This window comes from Epinephelus lanceolatus, chromosome 3, assembly GCF_041903045.1.
Source record: "Epinephelus lanceolatus isolate andai-2023 chromosome 3, ASM4190304v1, whole genome shotgun sequence".
Classification (NCBI taxonomy): Eukaryota; Metazoa; Chordata; class Actinopteri; order Perciformes; family Serranidae; genus Epinephelus; species Epinephelus lanceolatus.
The window spans coordinates 49,036,182-49,060,852 of NC_135736.1; the positions used below are offsets into that span (position 1 = coordinate 49,036,182).

At 42.6% G+C, this 24,671-nt stretch overlaps 1 protein-coding gene across 1 annotated transcript; it reads left to right on the plus strand.

Annotated features, from left to right (window-relative positions):
* The first annotated feature begins 229 nt into the window (after window positions 1–229).
* On the plus strand, window positions 230–23,379 carry LOC117255648 (GTP-binding protein 2-like). Its single transcript, XM_033624769.2, has 12 exons — window positions 230–633; window positions 3,185–3,211; window positions 6,714–6,898; window positions 7,187–7,298; window positions 8,670–8,867; window positions 9,246–9,420; window positions 11,327–11,546; window positions 11,730–11,865; window positions 14,982–15,040; window positions 17,659–17,830; window positions 19,960–20,124; window positions 20,215–23,379. The coding sequence occupies exons 1-12, from the start codon at window positions 448–450 to the stop codon at window positions 20,407–20,409; spliced, it is 1,830 nt and encodes a 609-aa protein (XP_033480660.1). The 5' UTR covers window positions 230–447; the 3' UTR covers window positions 20,410–23,379.
* The last annotated feature ends 1,292 nt before the right edge of the window (window positions 23,380–24,671 follow it).

The window sequence follows — 24,671 nt, forward strand, 5'->3', positions numbered from 1 at the left end:
ATTATGAATTATGATGATATTTTTAACTGTAAGATTTATTTAGAGAATACTCAAAGTTTTTTTGTTTTGGAGCTGCTGATTTAGAAATGTTTTTTTTTTTTTTTGTTTGTTTGTTTTTTAAATCACAGCAAACGAAACACAAAACCTCAGCGAGTGTTGAGCTTTTACTTTGAAATGTAGTCTATGGTGAACTTACTTTGAAAGACGTATCCGGAAGCGGTGCGGCGCCATAGTGCAGCGGGGCTGACGGTGTTGATGATGCTGAGGAGAGAGCATCCTCCGCGGCAGGTCTCCGTGCAGGCAGGCCGTGTGTTGTGGTAGCTGCGATGTCGGAAAGAGGAGCTTTGTTTTAATTATTATTACATCCATGTGATTTTATTCCGGTGACGTCAAACCGCTCCCGGTGATCTCAAGTTTCGGGCTGCCGGTGACATCCTGAGCTCAGCGATGGTGGATTTGACCGAGAGTGGTGCAGTGTCGCCCGGACACCTCAGGCACGGACAGGGCTCCGGCAATAACGGGAAGAAAACGTCGAAAAAGTCGCGGACGAGAAGAGGCAAACGAGGCAGGAAAAGACGGAATAAAAAGAACAACCGGAACAACAAAACACCACCACCGTATTTCCCACCGGAGGTAGCTAACGCTCTTTAGCCCGGGGATTAACGGGGCATCCAGCCCGCTAAAGTAGCCAGCTAGCTAGCGGTGCTGCAGCAAACACCAGCTAGTTTCTGTCTAAACACCGACACATTTAATTCACACACACCAGCAACATGTTGAAACACGGCGGGAGACATCTGTTACTGTGAGCGGGGCTTCATACGTGAGCCCCGACATCCATCTGCTGCGGTGTCGTCTGCAGGAAACGTCACGCCGAAGCGCACTCAAATATTTGACAATTATAAATAATTTGTGTGACAGGTTTGAGCACAAAGGCTGAAGAAGTTGACTGAACACATTTCCTGATATAATCGGGACCGATTAATAATTCGGCATATGCCTCAACAACAAGAGGCACTGTTTACTTTATAATTTTATGCTTCAGACTCAGCGCTTTTTAAACTACAGCTGCATGAAGTTGTAGTAGATGGATTGGAATATTACAAGGTAAACAGTTTTGTACAGAGACATTAAAGCAATTTAAATGAATGCCGAACAGACAAGTTCCTCTCGTAGATATAGGAAAACGTCAGAGTCAAGCATTATATTGTAAGTAACGTTTCTTTTATTAAAACAAACTTTAAATTAGGAGAATAGTTAATGAAATCAGGTTGAGATTTCCTCCTCGTCAGAAATGCGTGTAGCGCGACAAGGTGTCACATCAACAGGGTGTCTGCCAGGGGCGATTCTAGGATCAGAGGTTTAGGGGTGCTGAGCACCCAGAGAGCTGCCCGGCCAGGCAAGATAAATTTTACCGTTTTGTACATTTTAACTCAATTTCATTCCCACATTTGTGAAAGAAAAGCACAACACTTTTTGGGAAAATCTGTGACTAAACCATCACATCTGATAAAGGTTATTTAAATGCTGAGCCACAGCAAAAGAGGAATGGATTGGAATCATAAAAGAAACATATCGTAACCCTACTTTCTGGGGAGGATAACTCATTTTGATACAGCAGCTCCTCAACATACACATAAACAGAATGTATGTTTCAGGAGTAACCAGCCCCCTGTAGTGAGTACCAAAAATACCAGAAATGGACCTTGGACTTATTTTTTGGACTTTTATTTGAAATGCAATGCACAACATGGAACATTAACACATTAACAGTAATTGACTTTTTCAATGTTTGTCTCTGCCTTTTTCCTTCTTGTCTGTATTATATAATACAAATACATAAATAAAAATACACTTCAAAAAAAGAAAAGTGTTTGAAATCTACAAAATAATAATAATAATGATAATAATAATAATAATAATGATACTAAAATAATAAAAGAGAGGCAACCCTGGCTATGGAACAATGTATGCACACACACACACACACACAATAGGAGTTATAATGTTAATGGGCATCCAGTCAGTTAGCTAGTCAGTAGCACCTTGGCTTTAATATTAACACATGCACATGACACAACAGCTAGCTTCTCTCATTCCAGTTCAAACAGAGGACAGTGGTACTGACCACCTGTAACGTTTCCTGGCTAGAAAAAACGTCAGCTAACTCCTACCTAACAACATAAACAGTGACCTACGATTAAATGCAGCAAAAATGAGGACTGGTAATGATAATAATGTGTTGGTACTGAGTGGTAGAAGTCGGGGGGCTGCTTTATTTTTGTTGTTAAAATATTAAGTTTCAACCAAGTACTGTATGGTTTTGACACTTTTCTAGCTTGTTAAAAAAGGACATACAGTAAAAGTCTCTCAAATTTTAGGGGTGCTGGGATTCAATTTAGGGGTTCTTCATCACCCCCAAAAATGGGCTAGAAATGCCTATGGTGTCTGCAGGTCCTTAAAAAGTCTAATGGAAAAACTGTTCTCTCTCTCTCTCTCTCTGTATATATATATATATATAGAAAACAGTTTTTCCATTTTAATTTAAGTACATAATCTAGCGCGGCGAAGGAAAAATATATTCAGAATTAGAAAGTGGTCTTTACTTCAATACAACATCATTTTGATTACTTTGATTTCCACACAGCAGGACGTCACTAACTGTGTATACGACTGAACTCAGGGTGCAAAATGTCTTTCACAGCAACATTAACTGTAACCTATGAGAACATGGTGGAATACAGAAACACTGACCCCAGTGATTTACAACACTTTGGCTTTCTTTGGCTTATGGCCTTAAACTCATTGTCTCATAGCATGCTGGGAAACTCCGCCCATTTAGCCCCAACACACAATATGTTCAGTGCATAATGATGGTGATGTTTATTGGCTTAACCTAATAAGGTGAAATCAACTTCATAACTTTTAGTCAAATTACCCTGAAAATTGTTGATTTACCATAAAAACAATGATGTCAAGCTCGCAGTGATGAGTTTTTGTGTCATTTTGATAATCTGGGGCATTTGTGTAAAATTCTGTGTCATGGACGGATCAGGGTTTACAGTGCATTAAGATTTCTCTTCATTAGATCTAAAGTAGGTGGACCTTTGGGTGTGTAGTGTGCACTGGTACAAAGGTTAGTTCAGCCTGTTTGACATTAATGTGTCTTTTCTCTCTGTGTTTCCAGGCTGAAGAAGGAAACATCGAGTACAAGGTAACTAACTCTTCATTAGTTGTGGCTCAGAGGTAGAGCGGGTCATTCACCAACCAGAAGAATGTATAATAATATAATAATTCATGGTGGCATGGTGGTGTAGTGGTTAACACTGTCTCCTCACAGGAACCTGGTTTGAACCCTGGGGTGGGGGAGCCCCTCTGTGTGGACTTTGCATGTTCTCCCCGTGTCAGTGGGGAGAACATGCAAAGTCGACCCTCAAGAGGATAAGCAGTTATGGAGAATGAATGAATATGTGGATATAAAAAATAAAATATATATAATTTTTCCTGTTTTCACGGATGTCCCTCTCTCCATTCCGTTCTCATGAACATGATATCTCAAAAATGCCTCGAAGGAATTTTTTCAAATTTGGCACAAATGTTCACTTGGACTCAACAATGAACTCATCAGATTTTGGTGGTCAAAGGTCACTGTGACCTTGTATCCGCCTCATTCTCATGAACGTGATATCTCAAGAACACCCTGCAGGAGTTTCCTCAAGTTTGACACAAACGTCCACTTGGACTCAACAACAAACTAATTAGGTCTTAGTGGTGGTAGATCAAACGTCACTGTGACCGTGCATTTGTCTCATTCTCGTAAACGCAATATCTTGGAACACCTTGAGTGAATTTTTTAAAATTTGGCACAAATGTCCACTTGGACTCACCAATGAACTGATTAGATTTTGCTGGTCAAAGGTCAAGGTCACTGTAAGCATGCATCTATCTCACCTTTGTGAATAATTTCCTCAAGTTTGGCACAAATGTCCACTTTGAGTCAAGGATGAACTGATTTTTTGTGGTCAAAGGTCAAGGTCTCTGTGACCTGGTCCATCCTATTCATGTGAATGTGATCTCAAGAACACCTTGCTGGAATTGCTTCAAATTTGGCACAAAGTCCACTTGGACTCATTAATGAATTGATTAGATTTTGGTGGTCAAAGGTCACTGTGACCTTGCATCAGTTTTGTTCTCAAGAATGAGATATCTCAAGAAAATCTTCAGGGAATTTCTTTAAATTTGACACAAACGTCCACCCAGACTGAAGTACAAACTGTTTAGAATTTTGTAGCCAAAGGTCAAAGGTCACTGTGACCTCATACAACATGTTTTTGGCCATAACTCAAAAATTCATACACTAATTATGACAAAACTTGGCACAAATGTCTGAGAGGATAAAATAATGAAGGTTAAAAGGTCAAAGGTCAGCTTGACTGTGACATCATCATGTTTTAACGTCATATCTCAGGAACAGAAGGGGAGACATTTGGTCAGATACTGAATTGGTGACTCTAATCTTGAAACTGTGCTGATTGTATAGATCTTCTGTGTGTGAAGCATCCATGTTTTCACTGACATGGATGGAGACTGTCAGAGACACTGGACTGGTGGGCGGAGTCATACAACCACAGGGTGGACTGGTGGGCGGAGTCATACAACCAGGGGGCGGTGATTCTAGTTAAATCACACTGACGATGAAACAGGTATAACATCCATCCTGTGTGGTGATAAAAAATATAGGTCTTAGATGTAACTTAACGAGTCCTGCAAACCATCGGCTCAATGTTACTTAAAATATTCCTTCAGTTTTTACTGTTACCACTTTAATTTGATTTAAGCTCACAGTGTGTCTCTTGTTTCGGTCAACAGTGATCGCCGCCCTCTGATAAATGTCTCAGTAGTCTCACCCAGTACTGTCTCTGTTAAAACAACCAGACTTTGTACCTCTGTCATCTGTTTTTATCGACTTTTCTTATCTTCATCAAGACTGATACACACCTCTGGAGTTTAGAGGAAGAACGCGATCGAACACTGAGAGCACTGTTACAGAGAATTACAAGTTTAATGCTGCGACAGCTGCATGAAACATCTCCAATTAAAAATAGTCGATCAGAAAAAAACTTAATGTACAACAGAGCATTCTTGTTTTGTTTTTGTTTTTTAATTTGCATATTTATGTTTTACTATATTTTAATATATATTACTAGTTTTTAATTTTTATTTTTTTAACTTATTTTTTCATAGGTACAGTTTATAGCCAGAATGACACTGGATATTTATGGAAAACACCAATAATAATATTTTAGGGTTTCAAAAAAAATTGACACTACTTTAAATTATACATTTATATATTTATTTCAACTTAAAAACATAACAATAAAAAAAGATAAGAGTCCTTTACATTTGGATATCAGAGAATTATGATGAACATATGAGGTGAGCGGGACATTTTACTGTTTAAAAATAAACTCATCAGTGCTGACTGGTGGACAAACTCTGAACTGGAGGCACAACACATTTTATGTTGTCTCAGGCTGAAATATAACGGGAGGTCTTTACTATTTTCTGATAATTTATTGATACAATTATTCGATCAATATATGGAGAAAACAGTCCCACATGATTAATGCTGAAAATAATTAAGGGAACACTTAAATCACACATCACATCTGGATGAACAAATAATTCAAGTGTAGAATCTTTACTGATGCACATTGTTTAATGTGTTGAGATCAAAATGACGTAACAACGGTCAGTGGAAACCAAAATCATCAACACACTGAGGGCTGGACTCAAAATCACACCGAAAATCAAGTAAAATAATGAAATCACAGCTGATCCAACTCATCATGTGACTCAGTAGTGTTTGGCCCCCGCCTGCATGTATGACCTCCTGACAACAGCTGGGCTCCTGATGAGTCTGAGGATGGATCTCCTCCCAGACCTGGATCAGGGCATCAGTGAGCTCCTGGACTGTCTGACCTGGTACTTGGTGGTGTCAGATGCCCGGATACATAATGTCCCAGATGTGCTGTGTGACCCTCCAAGGATCTGTGAATGATGGAGCTGCACGGTGCTGGACTGTGAGCACAGGTCCCACTAGAGGACGTGGGGCCCTCATGCCACCCTCACGGAGTCTGTTTCTGACAGTGTAGTCAGAAACATGCACACCAGTAGCCTGCTGGAGGTCATGTTGTAGGGCTCTGGCAGTGCTCCTCCTGTTCCTCCTCACACAAAGGAGCAGATAGCGGTCCTGCTGCTGGGTTGATGCCCTTCTACGGCCCTGTCCAGCTCTCCTGGTGTAACGGCCGGTCTCCTGGTGCCTGGTATCAACCTGATTGGGCTGCAGGTAGCGCCTCATGCTACCAGTAGTGCCAAGGACACTAGCAGAAGACCAAACTAGAGAAGAATCAGTCAGGAAGGATAAGGAGAGAGCAACTGTCTGTGGACACCACATGTAAAACCATTTCCTGTTTGGGGCTTGTCTTGCTTTTGCCTCTCCATTGCACCTGGTGTTAGACTGTGACCTTCCTTTTTTGAGCAGTGTATATCATCCAGGCTCTAACAGTGAAGTTTATTGTTGAAATGTGTCGTTATCCTAAAGATTAGAATTAAAAGTTAAGGTTCCAGTTTGTGTCGTGTTCTGTTTGAACTGTGCAGATATTTACCTGCTGAACCATCATGTCTCTCTTCCTCTGTGTCTGCTCCTGTCGTAGCTAAAGCTGGTTAACCCCACTCAGTATCGCTTTGAGCATCTGGCCACGCAGCTGAAGTGGCGTCTGCAGGAGGGCCGCGGTGAGGCCGTGTACCAGATCGGAGTGGAGGACAACGGCCTGCTGGTTGGCCTGACCGAGGCCGACATGAAGGCCTCGCTCAAGACCTTGAAGAGGATGGCAGAGAAGTAGGTCACCTGATTCAGCAATCCATATCACCACTGATGAGTCAAAACTCATCTGAAAAATTTATGTGGAAAGTTCCTCTTCTCTACCACATTACCACATGTCAGTAACGTAACTGCCAAAAAAAGCAGCCAATGATTTGTTTACTGTGATGGAGGATTTACCTCATGCACTTTTCAGATCACAAGTAGATTTTTATTTGAGAAATGAACCTTGTGTGAGCTGAATGCAGCGCTGTGCTTTGAATTTTACTTTGTCTGACCAGGTTTGTCTCCTCTGTGTCTCATCAGAGTCGGTGCCGACATCACTCTCCTCCGAGAGAGGGAGGTGGACTACGACTCGGACAGAAACACTCGTAAAATAGCAGAAGTCCTCGTCCGAAAAGTTCCCGATGATCAGCAGGTGAGAGTCCATCCTGCGGGGCCTGCTTCCTGCTCTCTGTGTTTAGGATGTTTGAACCTTAAGTTTGTTTGAATATGCAGATGAATCGAACTGAAAGCCAGGTGAGAACGTTCTCTCCTCTTATTGGTTGGATGTGTCGGGGTAGGTCTGCTCGATTATGGCAAAAATCATAATCATGATTGTTGTGGTCAATTTTGAGATCATGGTTATTTAATACAATTACACAGAAGCCCCTTTTACGTTGACTGTTCAAGACGGAAATGCCTTGCCATTAAGCCACCTCCGTGTTCTGTATGAAAGGTACGATCCCAGAATGGGGGGACAGACTTGTTTCGCCTTGAAGACTGGTGAGGCAACAGAAAGAGTCATTGTTTAGTTTCAGAGTTCCCAGGGGAACAGAATCAGTCCACAGCTCTCCACGTGGAACGCTGTAGCAGCACGCAGGTGACGGTTCTGCCATCCGTGTGATGCTAACGAGAGGAGGCAGGCAGAGAGCGACGTCAGGAGTTCTGAGATTCCAACAACAGAAGTACTCACTGAGAACGCAGTCTCTCCGATGCAAAGCTGGCTGTGGACAGAGGAGAGCTTGACAGCAGCATTGAAATGTGGAATTTGCAGTGCACACTCAAAGACGAGGTGTCTTGTTGCACAATGAAGCAAACCACAGCTCAGAAGATCACAGGTGACTGGGCCGTTGGTTGATGTTTGAAAGTTGGGCGACTCTCTTTGCAGAAAGCCACAGACAAACAGGAACCAGGCGGGCAGAAGCAGAGCTTGGGGTCGAAGACAGAAGGCAGAGTGGTTTACCGGGGATCAGACAAAGCAGTTGAGTCAGAGACGGGCAGAAATAATTCCGAGGAAGCAGTCTGGAGACAAACGCTGTTAAGTCTTGCATGAGGTGAAGAACAATCTGGCAAGTAGTGTCTGTGAAGCGTCTTTATAGTGACGGGGGTAATGATCCACAGGTGAGTGGTGTTAGCCCTGTGAGGTGTGTGTGGAGGACCGGCAGGAGCAGGAAATGGCGAGTGGAAAGGCGGCGGCAGGTAGGTGTGGTGAGGAGGCGTGGTGAATGGAAAAAAGCATCAAAACGGTCGCCCACAAACCAGCCACTTCCTCTGTACAGTCTTTGCTCCAGAACTCATCTGAAAGGTCTCAGTGAGGTGGTGCAAACCTGAGTCCGATTCAACAGGACGAAACAACACAGGTTTGAAAACGCCCCAAGACACAAACAGAAGACAATATAATAAGACACAGACACAACATGATGTAACTCACCTTAAATTTAGCGCGACAGCAGGCAGCAGCAGATCTTCTTCCAACAGGCTTATGTTAGAGGCTATGATCCCACTCCTCTGTCATGTTTTGGGACAGTTCCTGGACCTGCGGGTGGCGGTTCTGGGAAACGTGGATTCGGGGAAGTCGACCCTACTGGGCGTCCTGACGCAGGGCGAGCTCGACAACGGGCGAGGCCGAGCGAGGCTCAACCTCTTCAGACATCTGCACGAGATCCAGACAGGACGCACCTCCAGCATCAGCTTCGAGATCCTCGGCTTCAACAGCAAAGGAGAGGTGAGACGATGATAGCCTCAGTTACATGTGACAGTCGATGGTTTTCTTGATTAATGATTCAGATTCTTACATGTTTTCTTTCATGGAAGATTTCACAAACTAGACAGATGGATGGATGGATGTATGGATAGATGATAGAATGATAGGTTGACAGATAGGTAGGTGGGTGGACGGGTGGATGGATAGGTAGGTAGGTAGATAGATAGATAGATAGATAGATAGATAGATTAATGGATAGATAGATGGGTTAATACCTGATTGAACTCATAGATAAACTGGACCTTTAAGTATCCGATATCCTCTCTGATCGATATATCTTTATGAGACTGGTGCCGACAGTTTTAGGATTATCTGCTAACAGTCTGTGGGCCGGTGCAGGTTGTGAACTACAGCGAGTCTCGGACAGCTGAGGAGATCTGTGAGAGCTCCTCCAAGATGATCACCTTCATCGATCTGGCTGGACACCACAAGTACCTGAAGACCACCATCTTCGGCCTCACCAGCTACTGCCCTGACTTCGCCATGCTGGTGGTGAGCGCCAACACCGGCATCGGTGAGCTGCAGCCACACGGTAACACACAGGAAGCAACAACATCAGAACATTTACAGCTTGTGTGCTTTAAAATGAACTCAGAATCGGCCAACATGCTTTTTCTTATTGTGCACAATGAATGAAAAGTATTATATTTCATGTCTCCACCTGCTGGTGGGCCGTCATGGTAAGATTATACATGTATAATACAATGTTAATTTCATTACAGAAGAGACTTGATGGTCACTAAAATTAGGTGGGAAAAAGTGGATATATCAACATCGGTTATTGGCCAAATAAGTTGTTATATATCTGCATATCGGATATCAGCAAAAAATCCAATATCTTGCATCCTTAGTTACAATTAATTGTCTGTCAATCAACTAATCAGTTAGTTGACTAGTTCTGTTCATCCATTGTTATCACAAAGCAGTCCTGCTGATTGATCTGATCGATCAGATTGATCTGCAGCATCCTCCACAAACACCTGACACACAGGAACATCAGTGTCATTTGTTGTTAAACATCTTTGTAATTTTTTTCCCAAATATGGAATCATGAAGTTTTTTTCTAAATGATTTCTTGAAGCAAAATGAAAATGTTCTCTGCTGTCAGTGCTGGAGGAGACATTAAAAACAACAAGTCACCACCAGAGGTCAGCAGAGGTCTGAGTTAAGATGAGAGCCGACACGTTCAGAGAGTCACGGCTGGTTTTGGTTTTGTAACGACATCACAAAGTTTGGATGTTTTTTGTAAACAGTGGACAAATCCATATCATTAACATTTCACAATGACGCAGCGTTGTTCTCTTTCTTGTTTACAGACCTGCAAACTGTTCGATTGTTCATTCTTATCCTAATTCTTACACAGTTATGCTCATGAGATGAGATGATAATATTAACACCTAAGCAATGAGGGCTGCAGCCAAAAGTGACAGTCAAGTCAGCGTCTTCAGATGTTTTGTCAAATGCACTGGTTCTCAAACTGTGGTATGTGTCCCACTGATGGTGCACAAGCTCCCTCTACGTGCAGGGTGTCTACGGGTCCTAAAAAGTCTTAAATTATCTTAAATTAAGTTTTCTTAAGGCCTTAAAAAGTCTGAAATTGTCTTAAATTCAGATTTGATGGGTCTTTTCGGTCACATTATCACGAAAATTTCTCCAGCCTGACCGACCCAACGACTGTTTACAATCATTGGACAGACTGAAGAATTATAATAATAAACAGCCTTTATGACAGTGATGAGATTTAGTTTTCTTTTTACATTAAACACATTGAAACCTTACTTTTCATTTTGAACTGTGTCTCTCTCACATACTGAAACATTTTGAATGACAGCATTTAAACTATGAGATCCCTGACATGTGATTCAGAAAAGTTTCGGCTTTCCTGTAATTCGTTTGTTTCGGTATCAGCCTGCTACATGCTCACGTTTATGAACGCAACATCCGTGATTAGTCAGGAGCTGAACTGTGAGGGAAAGTTAGTGAGCGGAGGTAAAATGAATAGTTTAAAAACTCTGCAGTTGTGACTCAAAACAGGAACTATGAGGAAGAGAGGTGAAGATCAGGAGGAGGATTATGTTTAAGACAGCTCTGATGTAACTGAAGTGGCCGATAATGAACAGAGTGGAAGTGGTAGTGACGACTGAAGCAGCGCCAGTGAAGTCTTCACAGCACCTGATGAGGCGCCGGGCCATGTGGTGGATTTATGAGGGAGGATTTAGTGGAACCTGGTGAGGATTGCAGATTGCAACCAGCTGAAACTCTTGGTTAAAAAACAACAACAATATCACAGATAGAAAATTAAAAACACTGTTACCGTAGTGTTTGCGTCTCTCCTGGAGCCCGCCTGATGATTTATGGGTAATGAAGTGTTTTATTTTGATGTCAGAATGCTCACAGTGTTCCCACTCTCCTCCGTCCAGCCGGTACAACCCGAGAGCACCTGGGCCTCGCCATGGCGCTGAAAGTTCCCATCTTCATCGTGGTCAGTAAAGTGGACCTGTGCTCCCGGGGCACCGTGGAGAGGACCGTCCGACAGCTGGAGCGAGTCCTGAAGCAGCCGGGCTGCAACAAGGTGCCCATGGTGGTGTCCAACCCCGACGACGCTGTGACCGCCGCGCAGCAGTTCACACAGTCTGCAGGGTGAGTACAAATACTACTGATACTACTGCAGCAGGTCGCTCAGTCTGCACAAATATCGTGAATACGACAGTAAAAAGGGAAGAAACCTTTTTTATTAGATTCGAGTGAAACTATGTCACATCTGTCAGTGCGACTAAAGTTTCCATTGTGTGTGTGTGTGTGTGTGTGTGTATTTGTGTGCAGCATCACGCCCATCTTCACACTGTCCAGTGTGTCTGGAGAAAGTCTTGACCTTCTCAAGGTTTTCCTGAACATCCTCCCTCCACTGAGCAACAGCAAGGAGCAGGAGGAGCTGATGCAGCAACTCACCGAGTTCCAGGTGAACACACAGACACACACACACACACACACACACACACACACATTTAGCATCACTCTATGGGTTCATCTCAAAACCTGAATCTCGCATCCACCTTTCCCTCACTTGCATCTCTTCCTCATCTCTTCGCTCCACCCTCGTAGGACACGGGGAGAGAAGAAACAAGGAAATATGTCTTTAGAGAAATGAGATGTCTTCTCCTCAGAAGCGTAACGAGAAGCGACGTCCGTTTCTAGTGACGGCGGCAGCTGATTACAGCTGGATCAGTTGTCAGGAGGCTTTATTAACAGCTGTAGAAACTTTTAAGGAAGTTTGTTGCTGAACACACATAATGTTACATTTACATATATAATGATCCAGTTCTCGGGAACAGAGCAGCAGTGTTTCCTCTCTGTCTAACAATCACCTGTGTTCTGTATTTATAATCTGTCCTGTGTCCTGCTCAGAGTCACACAATGTCTTTATATGATTTATTCACTATTTGCATCTGTATTTATTGATATTCTGATTGTGAGTTCATTATTTTGAACACTGGAAATAATTTATTAGGCCAATAAGGAAAATCAAAATTCTGTAACTCATCAACTCATCCTGACGCTCAGGAATGATCAGCCTCAGTGTGACTGAATGGAAGTGATGGCCACTGATGTAAAAGTGTTTCTGTCTTTCAGACAGACTCTCTGACTTTGATTGTATCCATAATACAGATGTTCCTGTCAACTAAACTAAAATTTTAATTAAGACTAGTTAACTAGTTTAAAAAAGGAAAACGCTCAGAAAACAGTCAAAATTTATCACAATTTATTGTATCTGAAACATTGTCCCAAAACATATTGTGTGCATTCAGAGCCCTTTGAAGCCTTTAATCACAATCCTCAACAGCCATGTTGGATTTTAACTGCTGCTGAAGTACGAGACACTTTGTGCCGTGCGTTATGAATGTGAACCTGCACATCATCTGACAACAACTCACTTAAACAGGGTGTCCACGGGGTCCTAAAAAGTATTAAAAGTTGATAAATCAAATGTCGGAAAATTAAGGCCATTAAAAAGTCTTAATCGCGATTTTATGAAGTATTCAATTTTCTTGGCATTCAAGCTTTGACAAAAAGTATGCATAAATGTATAATTTATTTTCCTCCTTGCGACTATTACAAACAACGATGTGTAGATAGGCACATTCAGACTGCCACTCGGGGCCGTGCACGTATGGTGCACATCCAGGCACCAAACAGAGGAACAAAAGACAATAAAAAATCCTTCTCATCTTATCTGAGTTCTGTTGTATGTTTGTGCTCCATAGATTTAGATTCAGATTCAGATTCAAAATACTTTATTAATCCTGGGGGGGGAAATTGTTTTTGTTCCAATGCTCCGTGCAAAGTAGAAATAGAAATACAGCATGAATGGAAACGAGATAAAGATGAAGATGAAGATATAAATAAAATACTAAAATAGACAATGAAATAAATAAAATAAAATATTAAAGGAGACATTAAAATAAAATAAAATAAAATAAAATATTAAAGTAGACAATGAAATAAAAATAAATAATAAAATAGTAAAGCAGACAATCTGAAATATATACAATATACAATGAAATGGTTGTAGCGTTATAAATGAAATAAGAATGAGTAATTATATTGTTTGTTTTGTTTTATAAATAGCCAAATTTAATTGCAAACTACAACTGTTTAGTAAGTTAAAGATGCGTTGCTGCTAACGACAGCTTGAAGTGGTGATGAGGTCTTAAGGTTTTTTTGGAAGGTCTTAAAAAAAGTCTTAAAAAGGTATTGAAATTAACCTCAGGATTCCTGCATATACCCTGTTAAAGTTAACAAATAATATGACGTCTCAAAAAAGATTCATTGCTGCTGAATTCATTTTCTAGATCAAAGTGCTGCCAAACAACGCTGGTTTATGAGAGGACATCTCTCCAGTTTAAAACTACTGGAGGATTACCACAGGGAGGGGGACTGCTGTCTGACCGCTCTGTAGCACCCACTAGTGGCGGGCGGCTGCATGACAGTTAAGCTGCCTTGTACATGAATAAAACACTAACTGGTTTAACCGGCTAATATTTCTGGTGCTGACTAGCGAGGGGGCGAACGTTTAATCGTTTAGAGGGCTAATCACACTCATCCCTATTCCATAATAAAAGCAGAAGAGGGAAATAACAGATCGTGAAGAGAAAAATCTTCAGATTTTTAACTCGATGAATCAGAAAACAAATCAAACATAAAACTTGGTGGTGACACACTGAGTTTAATCTCTTATCTGTCTTCCCGGTAAAGGGAAGACGGTAAAAGGCTTCCGCGAGGCTTAAAGCCTCCTCTGTCTTCAACTCCTCCGAGCACATTTGATGAATTTAGACTTCCTACAAGACGGCGTGTCTCAATTGATTCCCGGGTCAAGTGATGGAAGATAGAGGAGTCGAGGAGTCGAGGAGGGATATTGGGATGAACCCATCGTCATGATGCTACTCTCTAACACTCACCCACCAAGGAGACTGGTGGGTGAGTGTGACTTTGTAACAATTTGATTACAGATTTCAGAGTTTACAAGCTGCACCTGAATGCACCATGAAGTCCCTGTTGCTCCAGCACAGACAGACAGACAGACAGACAGAAGCAGCAGGGCCGTAAATGACACCAGAACACCACAGAGAGTTGCAACATATTTTGGTATAAACATTGACCCGTCTGAGATTTATTCACCAAACACAAAATCTACCCGTGTCCGTCACATGGCGGGTGTTAATTTCAGACCCTGTTCGCAGCCCTACATGAACTTGTAATGCGTGCAGTGGAGTCACTCACCGTCTGACGTCCATGTTGGAGTTCTCCAGCCCTGTGTACAGCTTTCTGATGCTCCTGATGCATCCTGGGAATCATAACGTGCACATTCATCATCGATACTTTGATAATAGAATCAAACCAAAATTCTTTGCAATGAAAATTTTAATTTCCCAAAATTAGATTAAAATGTATAAAAGAAAATCTTCAAACACCAAAGCTGTTTGAGGAAAGTGCAGCTTTGAGACGAGAGTGAAAGGAAGATATTGATCTGCTGACCTAAGTGTGTGTGTGTGTGTGTGTGTGTGCGCGCATTTGCAGGTGGATGAGATCTACTCAGTTCCTGATGTTGGGACTGTGGTGGGAGGAACTCTGTACAGGTGAGAACAAAACACACATCAGTGGCTCAAATAAAATTTAGTCTTGACTCCTGTTATTACGGCAGACTCATCAAACACATCCCATGATGTTATCAACGTAGTAAATAATACAAATCACAATTTGCCTCACAGGGCTTTACAGCATACGACATCCCTCTGTCCTTATGACCCTCACAGCTGATCAGGAAAAACTCCCCAAAAAAACCCTTTAACAGGGAAAAAACGGTAGAAACCTCAGGAAGAGCAACTGAGGAGGGATCCCTCTTCCAGGACGGACAGACGTGCAATAGATGTCGTACAGAACAGATCAGCATAATAAATTAACAGTAATCTGAATAACACAATGAGACAGAGAGAGAGAGAGACAGAGAGAGAGATGCAGGTAATGACAGTAGCTTATAACAACATTAATGAAAGTAATAATATTATAGTTATAGTTCTGGCTACTGTGGTACAATATGTTGAAAGTATATATTAATATCTGGCAGTATACATGTGTGACAATAATCATACAGTCAGGTCCATAATTATTTGGACAATGATACAGTTGTTGTCATTTTGGCTCTGTACACCACCACAATGGGTTTTAAATGAAACAATGAATACCTGCTTAAAGTGCAGACTCTCAGCTTTCATTTAAGGCTTTTTTCAAAAATGTAGTATGAACCATGTAGGAATGACAACCATTTCTTCACACAGTCCCCCAGCTTTAAGGGCTCATAAGTATTTGGACAAACTAACATAATCATCAATTAAACAGTCAGTTTTAATACTTGGTTGCAAATCCTTTACAGTCAATGACTGCCTGAAGTGTTGGACACATAGGCATCATCAGATGCTGGGTTTCTTCCCTGGTGATGCTCTGCCAGCCCTTTACTGCAGCCGTCTGCACTTCCTGCTTGTGTTTTGGGTGTTTTGCCCTCAGTTTTGGCTTCAGCAAGAGAAACGCATGCTCAGTTGGATTCAGGTCAGATGATATGACTTGGCCATTGCAGAACATTCCACTTCTTTGCCTTAAAAATGTCTTTGCTTGCTTTTGCAATATGCTTCAGGTCAATGTCCATCTGCACTGTGAAGCATCGTCCAATGAGTTTTGAAGCATTTGGTTGAATCTGAGCAGATAATGGTGCCCCAAACACTTCAGCTTTCATCCTGCTGCTCTTGTAAGCAAGACAAGACTTCACTAGAATAAATACAGAGGGTTTATCACAAGATGCAAACCATTGGTTAGCCTTAAAAATGGAAGGCCAGATTAGAGTTTGTCAAAAACCATCTAAAAAGCCTGTACAGTTGTGGAACAGCATATTATGGACAGATAAAACAAAGATCAACTACCAGAATGATGGGAAGACAAGAGAAGGAAGAAGGGAAGGAACTGCTCATGATCCAAAGCACACCACCTCATCAGTGAAGCATGGTGGAGGTACTGTTATGTCATGGCCATGTATGGCTGCCAGTGGAACTGGTTCTCTTGTATTTATTGATGATGTGACTGCTGAGAAGAGCAGCAGGATGAAAGCTGAAGTGTTTGGGGCACCATTATCTGCTCAGATTCAACCAAATGCTTCAAAACTCATTGGACGATGCTTCACAGTGCAGATGGACATTGACCTGAAGCATATTGCAAAAGCAACCAAAGACATTTTTAAGGCAAAGAAAAGGAATCTTCTGCAATGGCCAAGTCATATCATCTGACCTGAATCCAATTGAGCATGCGTTTCTCTTGCTGAAGCCAAAACTGAGGGCAAAACACCCAAAACACAAGCAGGAAGTGCAGACGGCTGCAGTAAAGGGCTGGCAGAGCATCACCAGGGAAGAAACCCAGCATCTGATGATGCCTATGTGTCCAACACTTCAGGCAGTCATTGACTGTAAAGGATTTGCAACCAAGTATTAAAACTGACTGTTTAATTGATGATTATGTTAGTTTGTCCAAATACTTATGAGCCCTTAAAGTCGGGGGACTGTGTGAAGAAATGGTTGTCATTCCTACACGGTTCATACTACATTTTTGAAAAAAGCCTTAAATGAAAGCTGAGAGTCTGCACTTTAAGCAGGTATTCATTGTTTCATTTAAAACCCATTGTGGTGGTGTACAGAGCCAAAATGACGACAACTGTATCATTGTCCAAATAATTATGGACCTGACTGTATGTGTATAATAACGGTAGAAGTATGACTAATGACTAATGATGGCAGCAGCAGCAGGAGGCATCTGGCAGGACCACGGCAGCAGCACAACCACACACGTCACGCTATCCAGGCACCGCTGTGATATGAGTTAATCTGAGAGACAGTGGAGCACAAAGGCTCCGGAGAAGAAGCCGAGTTAGTGACATCCAGAATGGCCGAGTTAGTGACATGCAGTAACAGGACACACTTTAGGGACCACGAGTAACCCTGCGTTCTCAGAGCGCAGTGTTCTGGTGGGATAATATGGCACTATGAGCTCTCTAAGATATGACGGAGCTTGACCATTTAGAGCTTTATAAGTTAACAGTAGGATTTTAAATTCAATTCTGGATTTTACAGGGAGCCAGTGCAGAGAAGCTAAAACAGGAGTAACTGTAACTGTACTGAGAGTACTGCAGTAATCACAATAAGTGTGTGTGTTTCAGTGGTGTGTGCAGGGAGGGCGAGAGGCTGGTGGTCGGTCCGACTGACGAGGGGCGCTTCCTGCGTCTGAAGGTGGGCAGCATCCAGAGGAACCGCTCGGCCTGCAGGGTGCTGAGGGCCGGACAGGCCGCCACGCTGGCTCTGGGCAACTTTGACCGCTCGCTGCTGCGCAAGGTCAGAGGTCACATGACCTGCAGACACTATGTATGTAGGAGGTGATTCCACGCTGATGGAGCTGCGTTACAGAGAGGCAGGAAGTTAAGACGGTCTATGACCAACAGATCAGGCACACATCCTGTTGGTCCTGATCAGCACTTGTTAGAGGAGACACTTCAGCGCAGCCTCGTCTGAGTGGAATCAAATCCTGAAAACAAACATCTGTCACTTCCTTTCTTCAGCGTGAAGCGTAGGGTCCTCTGACTTCCGCCAGGTCGACTATAAAAATAACGGGGGATATCGTAGAAGTTGTTTTCCCTGCCGTTATAAAAAATATGGCGCAGTGTTTTGGTGTCATTTACGTGCACGCTGCTTCTGTCCCCTGCTCTCTGGTGTTTCACCGCAGGCGGAGCTCCTCCACACACACTGTGTGTAAGAAGTTATGTCTTGGCAGTGAATGCAATCAGCCAGCTGACTGGCCTCGCCTCAGCTGGTTTGAGAGAGTGACAGCTAACGTTAGCTTGACCACAGTCTTTTTCTCGACCATCCTCCTGCACTTCTCCGGTGGTCGAGAGGCAGCATCTGATGTTTTTGTATCGAGACAGCTGTCGATCGACATGAAGTTCAGTGCAGGAGTTTATTCTACAAAAGTTTTGTTTTGTAATTTCACTGAAGCTCTTTTTTATTTTTCAAAATATTGAGCAGTGATGGATCACATCAAATTAATTTATATTTATTACATTTTTTAATGTCTTCTTATAGGTAAACATTTTAATGATCTATTGCTTGATTAGAAACTCTTTCTAATGTCAAAGTTGCTTAAATCATAAAAAACAGAATTCAGAAAAATTCAATGAAAAACACAAGACTCCTTCGTCCGGCGTACGTCCTTTGACCTTCAGCTCCGTTGAGGGAAGCCAGTCCAGTGTTTCATCGTCCAGGTCACTGAGCTAACTCGGCTGAAACTAACTGACAGAGGTTACATTGAGTTACATTATGATGCATTTGAGCTCCATTCAGTAAAAGTATTGAGCGAAGGTTAATTACAATGTTCTCATGATGTGTTCAAATGTTATCTTGCAAAATTAAGTTTTGTTGTGTCTTCACAGCGACATAAAATAGATATTAGAGAGGGAATTATGAGATATTATTATTTACAGTATAAAGGCTCATGAAAGTTTCACAGTCGGTGCATCCCTCGTATAAATACAAACACTAGCTAAATGGACCTGCGTCATGTGTGACGTAGTTGGAACGCTTGTTAGATTTATCATGTTGCCTTAGAAAGGGGCAGATGTCCTGCTCACTGAAAACAACAGAAGCTAAAAGAAACGACCTTGTGACCGTTTTTCTTTTAGTTGTAAAATCAGTTTATAATCTTCATATCTAAGCCCTGTCTTTAACTGAACAAACAGCTGCTGCAACAGCTGGAAAAAGCAAAAACCAGTCATGTTTTTACAGCTACAGTGTGATTAATAAATTATAAAGTATAGAAGGTACTGAAATACAACGTTGGCCCTGGCTCTGCACTCTTTAGCTGTGTCTCAGTTCAGGGGCTGCAGCCTTCAAAGGACGCGGCCTTCGTGGTCGACGTTGGCCGCGTCCTTTGAAGACAGCATCAGCGAAATGGGATGGTCTGGTCTGAGGAGGAAATCATGGACCCAGAGCTTGTCATTTTATATTTTTATTTTTATTATTACGCTGCCGTCTGATATATTTAAGGCTGATGGAATGTTTTCAGGTGAACTTATTAAATTAACTTGGTCGCGCCAATGTGTTTCAGTCGGTCTTCAGATGCAGCCCTCGAAGGCTGCGCCCTGAACTGATGTCGCCCTCACGTTACTTTTGTAGCAGTGAGATTACGTCAATTCTCCGTGAGTTTTTCTGTTTTATCCTTAAGTTTAAATCAACTGAAATCTACATTTTAAAGTTGACGCACCTCCAGACGTTCACATCTTCACTATCTGATGTGTTTGTACCCCTGGGTAAACCAGACTGCACAAAATTAAAATGTTGACCTGATGGCGGCGCTAGATGAAAAGTCAGAGGTTATTACAGTTCATCCTGAGGGCAACATGACTGATGTCAGTGTGATGTCAGTGTGATGTCAGTGTGCGATGATGGTGATATGTGATTGGCTGTTGTAGGGGATGGTGATGGTCAGTCCAAAGATGAACCCGACCATCTGCTGTCAGTTTGAAGCCGCCATCGTCCTCCTCTTCCACGCGAAGACCTTCCGCCGGGGCTCACAGGTCACCGTGCACGTGGGCAACGTCAGGCAGACGGCCACCGTGGAGTGCCTTGATGGGAAGGTCAGCCTCTCGATGATGTAAAGCATACTATCGCCTTCTTGTGGTTGTTTTGTGTAACTGCATGTGGCGTCCCCTCTGTCTCTGCTGCAGGATGAGCTGCGTACGGGCGAGAGGGCCGTAGTTCGCTTCCGCTTCATCAAACACCCCGAGTACCTGCGTCTGGGCGCCAAGCTGCTCTTCAGGGAGGGCGTCACCAAAGGCATCGGCCACGTCACCCGCCTGCTGCCCCCTTCCCAGAATCACGACCAGAACCAGAACCACGACCAGAACCTGCAGGAGCATTAGAGACCCCCGTCTGACAGACGCCGAGCTCCGTGAGAACGACGACCTGCCTGACGCCATCGATGCTCCTCTGATCACGCCACGTGTCGGCGTATTAATCCGCCCGTCCTGGATCTATACTTCTGTCCTCATCCGCTCCTGCTGTGCCGTCAGAGAGTCCGTCATCATCATCTTCCTCCCAGCAGACGTTCGTGTCTTGAGTTAAAGCCGGCTGACCTCAGTGGATTTAAGCTTGGACGCTTAATCTGATGTTGGGCCACAGTTTGATTTAAGAAGCTCCTTTTTTCTCCGAGCGGCTGTCGTGAGACGACAGCAGGAGGAATGAGACGCCCAATCTCTGCTGCACAGGAAGGACTGACCTGTCTCTGCACACGCTCACACTGAATATGAAACCTGAAGAGGGGGATTATTTCCACAACAGTCTGAGGCGTCTGCTCGCTGGTTTTGCGTATTTCAGCCCATAAACTTCAAAACATGAGTGTGTTATATATCGCTGCGGAGCTCGGTGGGCATCAGGAGTCATTTCCTGACAGTTTGTGTGGACGAACAAGAAACGTGTGCTCTCTGAGATATAACGGGAGTCTGAAGTACAGTTAAAGGCGTTTTAATACAGCGGTGATGTCACAACTGTCGATGAATCTGTCGACTATTTTCTGGATTAATAGATTAATTGCTCTGTCGTTAGAAATAGTGTCGATCAGTGTTTCCCAAAAGCTCAAGATGACGTCCTCAAGTGTCTTGTTTCATCGACAACCCAAAGAGATTCAGTTGACTGTCACAGAGGACGAAGGCAGCCAGAGAATATTCACATCTAAGAAACTGGAATCGGAGAATTTTTTCAAACAATTGATTTGAGCGCGCAAAAAACGCAGCATGTGTACGGCCCCAGAGGGAAGCAGCGCACACATGTTGGTGAAACTTGAACCCGAGATTGATTTGAGTTTTTGATGGATGATTAATTAGATTATATTGATTTTTGTCAGTTATATTCAGTTGATCCATGACTCGTCTCAGGAGCAGCTCTGACGGTGTGTTCACTGACAGTTTGGTTTGGATTTTGGAGACACGTGTAGTTTATTTAGTCAGTTATTTTTACTGGAAAACAGATTGTGCAACATCATGCTCAACTGTGTGTGTTAAATAATTTAAGATAAAATTTTACTAATTTGTGGACAAGTGTGTGGAGTCAAAACAAAGTCCCCATTCTTAAATTTCAGTTCTGCTTCAACTTTAGGGAAATTTGAGGCGTGAATTTGCGCCAGTGACCAAAAAAGATCTGTCTCGACGGTGCACGAAACTGAGATCCAGACTCGACAGTGAAGGACACTGTCACATGAGCTGTTAGTCTTATTAAACCTGCTCTGTGGCAGAATAAACTGATCCTAAAACTTAGTTCGTGGAGTGGAAACAAAGTCCTCATTTTAAATTTTCGCTTTGAGTTCAACTTTGCTGAAATCTGACGGGAGACTTTGCGCTAGCGACCGACAGAAATCTCTCGACAGTGCACAAAACTGAGATCCAGACTCCACAGTGCCGTCAGTTTGAACCTGCTGGAGAATAAACTGCTCCAAAAACAAGAAGATGCAGCGTGGAGGTTGAGATATGTCCCTTTTTCATTAGTAAATTGAGAGCACAGATGGCGTCTTTGTGCGCACAAGTTAAAACAAAATGACTCCTGACACCCGCAGGGCTCCGAGCAGAAGCACCCAGGAGCAGCGCAGGGCTTTAAAGGCAATTTTCGGAGCAACTAAACCGTCTAATTACAATTCCAGGTCCATGACGTGACGCCCTGCAGCCCAAGAAAACTTCCCCACAGACTTACATTGTGAAAGAGACTTCTGTAAATCAGTGGATACTTTTATTTGAGCGAAATGACTCGCTTCACTTTCAGGATTTGATCCATCCAACATTTGGAAAGTTAAGAAGAGCCACACAATTAAATTATTTTATTAGTGGAGCGCTAAACCAGAAGTTACCCGCTCTGTCGGTGGAAGTCTCCAGTGAGTCCGATGATGTGGAAGATTCGGATAATTTTACACTGGCAGAGTCGATGTTTTTGGGCTTCATGTGCCGCTGAGCAGCTTTTACAGGAGTGAACAGAACGAGAGAGTTCAGACTGATGTGATTGGACAGGATTTGGGGAAGGAGTTAAAAAAAACATTAGCTCATTCTATTATTCTCCTTTTTTTGCACTTTATTCACTTTTAATCATCATGATGAATCTGCTCTGTCCGGTCTGCGGATCATTTACAGACTCAACAAAAACCAGCTGACTTTGTCGCCTGTTTTCACGTCAGCCTGGTGATAATTAGCAGCTCACAATAATAATAAACCATCTTTTTCGGAGGTTGATGAAATATCAGAGGGAGCTTGTCAGGTAAACGAACAGTGTTTTGGGTTTTCTACTTCGCAGCCTTACCTTCAGTTTGAGATTCAGCTTCTTTAACTCGAGTTGCATTTGAGCTGCTGTACATTTAACATCTTCATTTACAGACGACTGACACTGAAATATTTGCATCTTGGTTTCCAGTTTGTTGCGGCAGTCGGTTTGATGTGCCGGGCAGCTTATCGCAGCTACACATAACCTGCATGCTCTTTGACTGGCAGAAAATCTTCTCATTTAAAGTTTGAAATAATATATCCAGTGTTCATTTGATTTTTTTCTGAGGTTCTGTGCAATTGTAAACCTAAATATCGAATGTACTTTCCATGGATCCTGTGTAGCGTTTGAAACTGCTTACTGTTCAAATGGAGTTACTGTCGACTTTGCACTTTGTGTTCTGATTCTGCATGTGTGTCGATGCCGGCGAGGAGATCTGCAGACTCGGCAGAACGATGAAGACGTGGATGCCGAGCTGAGCGGTCGCAGTGCGAGACGACTGTCTGACACTGAAACACGACAGAGTGGATTTATCAGTTTGTTTTTCCTGACTGTCCCTCGAACTAATAAATAAAATGTTGACTGAAATCTAATTCTTCTTTTTAAATTATTCATGTGTGATGGATGTAAAAATGAAGCATTGAGGTACGACGATGCATCAGATCTATACAATCAGCACAGTTACAAGATTAGAGTCACCAATTCAGTATCTGACCAAATGTCTCCCCTTCTGTTCCTGAGATATGACGTTAAAACATGATGATGTCACAGTCAAGTTGACCTTTGACCTTTTGGATATTAAATGTTATCACTTCATTATTTTATCCTGTTAAACATTTGTCTCAAGTTTTTTTTTATAATTAGGGTGTGAATTGGCCAAAACGTTTTGTGAGGTCACACTGACCTTTGACCACCACATTATTATCAGTTCATTGTTAAGTCTAAGTAGGGCTGGGCGGTGTGGCCTAAAATCAGTATCACAGTATTATTTTGGGGGGATACGGTGACGGTATGATATCGTGGTATCATGTTCTCTCTTTTTTTTTACACCTTAAATAAAACAATTTAAAAAGCCACACAAGTCTAGGATGGAAACTATTCATCGTCAGAAGTAGAACGGTTGCTAATCCATCTATTATCGTGTATAAAACGTTATATAGTTTATATAAACATTAGAGGGAAGAGGGAGGGCCGGCGGCTCCCGGGCCCCCTTCTCCCGCGGGCCTGGGTTTGGGGCGGTCGGCCAGGCTACCTCCATCACGAAGCGAGGGAGGTGTATGAGGCAGGCCGGCTGTCCGCACGCACTTGTTAACACAGGTCACAAACTTGTCCCTTCAAGTCACCAACTTGTTTGAACAAGTTACTATCTTGTTCCCTCAAGTCCCTAACTTGTTTTACACCAATCAAAATCTCGTTCCCTTAAGTCACTATCTTGTTCTCTCAGGTCACTAACATGTTTGCACAAGTTGGTCACTTGTTCACAAAAGTCACCAACTTGTTCGCACAAGTCCTTAACCTATTCCTTTCAGTCACTAACTTGTTAGCACAAATCAGCACTGTGTTCGCACAAGTTACGACCATGCTTGAACAAGTCACCAACTTGTTCCCTCAAGTCGGCAACTAACATTATTTTTTTTTGTTTTAAAAACACTCGTCCTGGTCTCCACAGTCACACAAGACGATATCGCTTTATCATCTGTGTGTCCAGAACAGAGATGTGTTAGCTTAGCACAAAGACTGGAAGCGGGTAGCGGGTAGCTAAATCAAAATAAAAAACAAAACACAACTTACCTCCGATGATTTAAAGACAGCATTGGAGTTGATTTAAGCTGATCATGCTTTTATTTTGAAAATCTAATAATCTACCTGTATATTAGAAAAATAC

Coding starts and splice junctions, on each gene's coding strand:
- LOC117255648 (XM_033624769.2), top strand. CDS start 448: ATGGTGGATTTGACCGAGAGTGGTGCAGTGTCGCCCGGACACCTCAGG. Junction 9,421..11,326: donor GAGCGCCAACACCGGCATCG/GTGAGCTGCAGC, acceptor TCCTCCGTCCAG/CCGGTACAACCCGAGAGCAC. Junction 17,831..19,959: donor ACCGCTCGCTGCTGCGCAAG/GTCAGAGGTCAC, acceptor TGGCTGTTGTAG/GGGATGGTGATGGTCAGTCC.